The sequence below is a fragment of the Vanessa atalanta genome, chromosome 8 (assembly GCF_905147765.1).
Source record: "Vanessa atalanta chromosome 8, ilVanAtal1.2, whole genome shotgun sequence".
Lineage (NCBI taxonomy): Eukaryota > Metazoa > Arthropoda > Insecta > Lepidoptera > Nymphalidae > Vanessa > Vanessa atalanta.
The window spans coordinates 10,300,725-10,307,638 of record NC_061878.1 but is presented as its reverse complement, the minus strand read 5'-3'; the positions used below and the strand labels follow the sequence as shown (position 1 = coordinate 10,307,638).

Genomic DNA, 6,914 nt, shown 5'->3' with positions numbered 1-6,914 from the left:
CATACTTTCTAAGCATAACAAACTTAATTATAGTTAGATTTCACTTGGTCAAAATAACATGAACACTCAATTCTATATTTGAATAGCGCAATTATGTATTTAAAAAATAGCGGCATAAGGATTGAGGTAGAGGGGGTAACACTTATAGGTTTGATAAACAAACAATCTTGTCTTTTAAATTAAAGAGAATATCTCAAGGCAATTCTAGTGACATGAAACAATTTACTTACAAATTTAATTATTATATCTATTAAATGGAAAAAATGGAGCCGAGATGGCCCAGTGGTTCGAACGCGTGCATCTTAACCGATGATTTCGGGTTCAAATCCAGGTACCACTGAAATTTCATGTGCTTAATTTGTGTTTATAATTCATCTCGTGCTCGGCGGTGAAGGAAAACATCGTGAGGAAACCTGCATGTGTCTAATTTCAACGAAATTCTGCCACATGTGTATTCCGCCAACCCGCATTGGAGCAGCGTGGTGGAATATGCTCCAAAAACCTTCTCCGGGAGAGGAGGCCTTTATCCCAGCAGTGGGACATTTACGGGCTGCTCATGCTAATGCTAAAATCTATTAAATGAAACAAGTACAAAATTTTAAATATTTTACAAGCTTTTACTTAACTACACCGAAATTATATATGGGTCAAATGGTGTTATTGAAGTTTATGCCAGTCCTCAATCGTTTGAGCTGAAATTATGCACACAATGGCGCTGTTGACAATACAGTAGTATTTAATTTATTAAATAGATGAAATAAAGGCTTGTTTTATTTTATTAATTTATATATTTATTATTTCCTGTAATATATATCAGTATTTTATATATAAAAAATAAATTAATTATTATAATCTTGCGAAATTCAATTCCTATTTATTGTTAACAAACAAATTACTAACGTCGTTATTGCAATATTAAGCGATATAAAACAAATATATTTAAATAACTTCCAAAAAAGAAATCTAGGCCACGCAAATGTTTAGTACATCAAATAAAAAAGGTGTGATTCAAAAGGAGACCATTTGATTCTAATGGAACAGTTTTTTAATATATAAATCTCTACTACTAGAATATATTATTACAAATAAATAAATCAGTACCGAAAATTTTGTTAATACATTATATATTTCTTATACAATTTAGAAACACGATCACTCTATTATTGTTACGTATTTTTATAAAAATATACTTCTATGATTATAACTATACATTAACATTATTATTTATCAAGTTTATAAAAATTGCAAAATATAAAAAAAGTATTTGGTATTTTTAAGCATCCAGTGAAGTAACAGGAACGAGGAAGACAATTCACATTTGACTCGACATCAGACTTCACTATGTATATATTTATATAATATATAAAATTCAAGAAAGAGTATTGTCTAAGCTGTCACGCAGAATCACAATCTAATATTTACAACATTTTATTCACATATATTTTTGGGTACGGTTTTACAACAAAGTATGATTTTAAATCGATTTATAGTATTTGAATTATTTTTTTTCATTCCAGTAGTAATACGTTTATTTTGTGCATTTGAATTTGGAAAGGCGTAGGTATTTTACTTTTTTTATTCTTTATAAATCTATGCATATATCATGAATGCTCTCCGCTCGGATTTATAATGTATTTTATTATTTATTAGTAAAAATTATATTTATAATTTTATATATTTTTCTCGTCATGTATTGCTGCATGGAGATTGCACATTTATTTGCAATCATCAAATGATTAACAAATTAAGTACATATATAAGGGCAACGAGTGCGAAGGTAAGGAGATGGTTAGAAATAATTTTACTGACACGACTGTGTTATCAAGTTTAGTAGTAATTTGTTCTTATAGTAAAATAAGTTGACTAAAATTGATGATTGTATAAAATGAACAATTTATGCGATTGATTTAAGCTATGTTATGTTTTATGTTGTTACGTTTAAAAGTCACATTTTAATTACTGAAATCACCTAAACATATTTATACATTTGAGCAAAAGTTAAGAAATCGCACATTTTATATAAAACTTTATATTTTAAATAAATATAATCTGTCGATTGTTAATTAAATTTTAAAAGTAATAACAATGAACACACGGTATCTATAAAGCTTCAAAACACTACAATATGTACTTTAAAAAAAAAAAAACATTACTCGTTGAATTAATGTCATGAGTTCCTCTCAAACATATTAACCGTTACCAATATGACGCACATAAAGGACCACAGCAACACGAATATGGCCCACGCGATATTGGAGAAGGGGCTCTTATATCTATTGACAACCCCGAGCCCTAATAAATTCGTACAATGTCGTCTCGCAGAGAGCACTAAGAAAGTAGGTATCATATATTGAATACCGGTACCGGCGTACGATCCCGTAAATTTAATCAGTATACTTATATCCTCGAGGAAGTACGTCAACAACAGCGGCGGTACCACCGTGACGACGGGAAACAATAATTTCCTGAACACAAAGTTATACGAGTCCAGGCGGCTCGTGTCTAAGAATAGACTTTGCAGATTATTCCTTAAAGTAATAGCTATTATTGGGAAACTGGTCGACAGGGTGAAGACCGGGAACAGTGCAAGGAAATATTCTACGATTTCTAATAGTATATTATCATTGTCCGTCGGCACGAAGTTAAGTGTATACAAATCATTTAACGTTGAAAACGCGAACGCTCCCGTGAATGCCAGAAGGAGATAGAAGATGCTTATGAGTCCGTAGTCAAGAGCGAGATGGAGTCCTAGACGACTCTTCCCTCGTATCGGGCTTATGAGTGCCGGCAGCGAATGGTGACACATGAAGGAGTAGACGCAGGCTCCGAAGAGAGTGGGTATCCCTGTGAAATCGAATGCTGGCGGCTTCCCTTGAGGCCCGTACACTATGAGCAGGTGTATCGCCATCGATATCATGATCGCGAAAGCTGAAAATAGATATTTTAATTATCGATCGGTTACCATAGACATATAAAATTGACCATAGACATTTGTTCGAAACTTACCGAGCCATCTCATGCCAGATGTGAACAGCTGTAAGTACTTGGTCTTTTGTACGTTGAAGAAGACAAACGGTCCCATTGCTCCAAAGAACGTAAGAAGAGCGACCCGATAGCAGTCGAAGCGGGTGTACGTCGACGTGGAGTCAGATGGAGAGTTGAAGCATGGAAGAACGTCCCAATTTGTTGTATTTGTTACATTTGACGGCACTGTTGAACTTTAAATGAAATAAATTAAACAACTTAAAAATGAACCTCTATTAAACAATGAATTAAAATAATGTATACATCCATGTGATTTTAGTAAATATCTGCAGTCTTTCAGTAACTATCCAAGTTTTTGGGTTGGTTTTGGTCAGATTTGGAATTTACTCCACCATGCTACTTCAAAGTTTATTGGTGAATATATATATACGTAAGATTGTATCCCGACACACTCAGGTTTTCCTATACCATTATTCTTCATCATTAAGCATGAGAAAAAAAAAAACAATTAGTTAAGACACTCAGGTTTTAAACAGACCACCCAGGCTCTTTGATAACTTCAGTATGATTTCTTTGCTTACCATATAACATCCATTAATGACTTTGAAACTGCTGCTGAATATATAGACAGGTCTCCGTATAAATATACACAGAGAGTGCAGTAAAACATTGTTCTTCCCGCTTTACTTAGGAACAGGTTTGCCATTTCCCCTAATTCAATACATTTATCGAGACTGTAGTAACGGGATGGGATGGACTCCCCACAAACAAGGGGATCTTCTAAATCACCATAAGCATGGGATGACGTCCCTTCTTCATCAGATTCATTTTCTTGGACCTTCAATGTGAACAAGAAGTAAATATGCAATTTATTTTTCTTAAGAAATATACTATTTTTATTTGACAACAGTAAATATTGTATTCTAGTTGTGTACTAAGCTTGAGTTTTAGAAATTGGTCCACAGATTTTTAGCCTAAAAAGTAACCTATGTCCATTCTTAGAGTTCAAGCTTAATTCATACTAAATGTCATCAAATTCAGTTCAGTGATTTGGCTGTGAAAGAACAACAGACAGACAGACAGAGTTTAGCGTTTATAATATTAGTATTGATTACTAGAGTGATGCAATGTTGTTTTCTGTAAATGTAGGCTTTTCTATTTTATAAATTTATTTGTTGTGGTTGTGGTAATTATGATTTAATGTTTTAAACATTAGAGACCAGCTTGGATATCTCCTTAACATTATGATTAAATAAACAATTATCATTTGCTGCTAATTAAAGTTTCACATATTATTTGCATTGACTCGAACCTGTTATATATACTAACAACTGAGTTATTATACCTTGACAATGTATAAGATCATTTGGATTACTACAGATGACTTTATTTCAAACATATTCGATGATTTAACAAATGCTTTTGTCATAAGTTGTGACTATTTAAGGTCACATATTTATAATTACATAATTTACGTTTAATTTATTAATCAGGATGTACAAATGTGATAAGTATGGATTCATATATAATACTTCCCTGTGTAATAATAGTACTGCATTGAAAATATACAATAATAGTGTGAGTCATATTAACAAAAGGTAATTTATGTATTTGCATATGAACTCTTAGTAAACAATGTCTATCTTAATTATTAGTTTGTGAATTTGTGAAATAACATAAAGGAAGGAATTGCTTTAATTTATCCAAAATAGTTGTTGATTAATGAGCCTATGACTGTTATCCTATAACATGAAAGTTATTTAAAACTTTTCTTTTTTTTCAATTTAGAACATTTTCAGTTAAACATCTATGTGATACTTACACTGTTTCTTTTAATTAATTGTAACCTCTTCCATTTTAATACAGCATTTGCACATGCCATTGTTTCTATCACATATGTAGCATTCATAAAGCTCATGAATGCTAGGAAGACCAGCGATATTGTACTGAGACCCCATCCTGCTCGGGCAAACGCTGCAGGGAGGGTTAGGGCACCAGTCCCTACTATCAAGTTGAAAATGTAAATTAAACCAACCTGAAAGAAACAAAATGATAGGTTAACTAATTACAATCCTGCAAGTTACATAAAAATTATTAATAAATTCTTTAATATTAGTCTTAAGAATTAATTGATTATGAATATTATAAAGCAATTACTTTAAATACAATATAACTTATTGGTTATAACATAATTAATTTTATAGTTTAGGTAAAGAAATTTAGAAAATATTTTGCTAACCATATAGTTTTTTTAAATAATTCAAACAAGTGGTACAGGTGTGTTTCATAGTTCCTTTAATTATCATAATTATTTTATGAGCTTTCAAATTATGTATTTTGTTTATTAAGTATTTTATTTAGAATTTTTAAATATAGAAAATATCAACAAAAACTAATGTTAAGTTTACTTACAACAAATTATAAAATATCAATTATCAAAGTAGTTATTAGATAATATCTATTTGTATTGATGACTAGAGAAATCAATGAATAAAGTATATAAATTATTATATATTTAACATGCTACAATCAATAAGATTTTAAAAAATTATGACTAATGCAAAGAAAGTTGTTTTAATAAGAAATTATAAGACAAATTTAATTTTCATTATATTAAAATAAATGTGTTTACACTAACAACTATTAAAAAAAACTTGAACACTTCTGTTTTAAGCGGTGTTAAAAAAAGTTTAAGCATCTGTTTCAAACTTTTTTCAAAAACTCACCATAACCAAAAATGCGTACATACTCTACAAGTGTAGTGCCTATTATAATATCTTTAATATTTGATTATATTTTTATTATTACTTACCCATACGGAATATTGATCACCAGTTTCGGTGATCGGCATCATTACTTTTTTTATTATCCACGGGCGACGAAACATGACACAAACTTCCAACACGACATATTTGTAAAGAAACAATATAGATGGCCTAAAAAAAATTACTGTTAATTTATTTCTAAATTATGCTACAGTAGCAAAAAAATTCAATATGTTCGAACTATTTCTTTATCTTTTGCTGACATCGAATCCGCATATATTTTGACGTTTCGATCATTGTTGTGTTGTTTGTCAATACGAGAAACTAATGTCTTTTTCAGGGCTGCCATCCCTTAAAATGTTTACCTAAAAAAACTATTTTTCTTATAAAATAAATAATTAAAAAATATATAAATGTGTGTCTTGTTTAATCAAGAGAAAAAAATCTTTAATTTTCTATTGCGACATTGCTATAATAATTTTAAGAAAATTCTAAAGATCGTTTTCCGATTTTGAAGCTACGCATAAAATCATTATAATCTTCGCTAAACTAGCCCTTAAAGATTATTAAATATCTGAATTTTATTTTCAATCAATTCCGCTTATAATTTATTAAACATCCTTCCATCTTTTCATATTACCTGAACATAAAATAACCGAGTATTATGTAATAAAACAATTTAACTATAAGTTTTTTTTTTATAATTTATGTTTACCCACAATACTAAAAGAACACTGTAGGAGATATTTGTAGGTTTCAAAATATTTACACTTTACATAAATATCACTAGTAATCAAATATTTATGTGTTGAAAAGTGGGGGTAAAGGTAATTTTAAACATTTGATAAATATTGCCTTTTACGGTTTGCTTAAGATATTGTAATAAATGTTTGCAGGCAACATGTGTATATACACAGCACGTGTCATTGCAATGCATTGGCTATTAATTATGTATTCAGAAATCGCCTAACTTTACTCTATATATACTTCATTCGGAATAGGTAAGTTTTTTTTTATGGCATAGGGAACAAACAGGCAGGAGGTTCGTTTGATGAAAAATTACTACCGCGCCGCCCATGGATATTTGCAGCACCGAAATGCTTGTAGGTGCGCTGCCGTTCTTTAAAAAGAGGCGGTCTATGCCCATTATGAAAAATGTATAAT

The 6,914-nt window shown here is 30.4% G+C and overlaps 1 protein-coding gene across 1 annotated transcript; it reads right to left on the bottom strand.

The window, feature by feature from the left end:
* Nucleotides 1–861: 861 nt before the first annotated feature.
* LOC125066081 (transmembrane protein 104 homolog) lies at nt 862–6,025 on the bottom strand. Its single transcript, XM_047674000.1, has 5 exons — nt 5,798–6,025; nt 4,808–5,020; nt 3,567–3,823; nt 3,007–3,218; nt 862–2,928 (listed from the first exon to the last, which is right to left on the bottom strand). The coding sequence occupies exons 1-5, from the start codon at nt 5,870–5,872 to the stop codon at nt 2,168–2,170; spliced, it is 1,518 nt and encodes a 505-aa protein (XP_047529956.1). The 5' UTR covers nt 5,873–6,025; the 3' UTR covers nt 862–2,167.
* Between the last annotated feature and the right edge of the window lie 889 nt (nt 6,026–6,914).

Coding starts and splice junctions, on each gene's coding strand:
- LOC125066081 (XM_047674000.1), bottom strand. CDS start 5,872: ATGTTTCGTCGCCCGTGGATAATAAAAAAAGTAATGATGCCGATCACC. Junction 5,021..5,797: donor GTGATCAATATTCCGTATGG/GTAAGTAATAAT, acceptor TGTTTCTTTCAG/GTTGGTTTAATTTACATTTT. Junction 3,824..4,807: donor AATTAATTAAAAGAAACAGT/GTAAGTATCACA, acceptor TTCACATTGAAG/GTCCAAGAAAATGAATCTGA.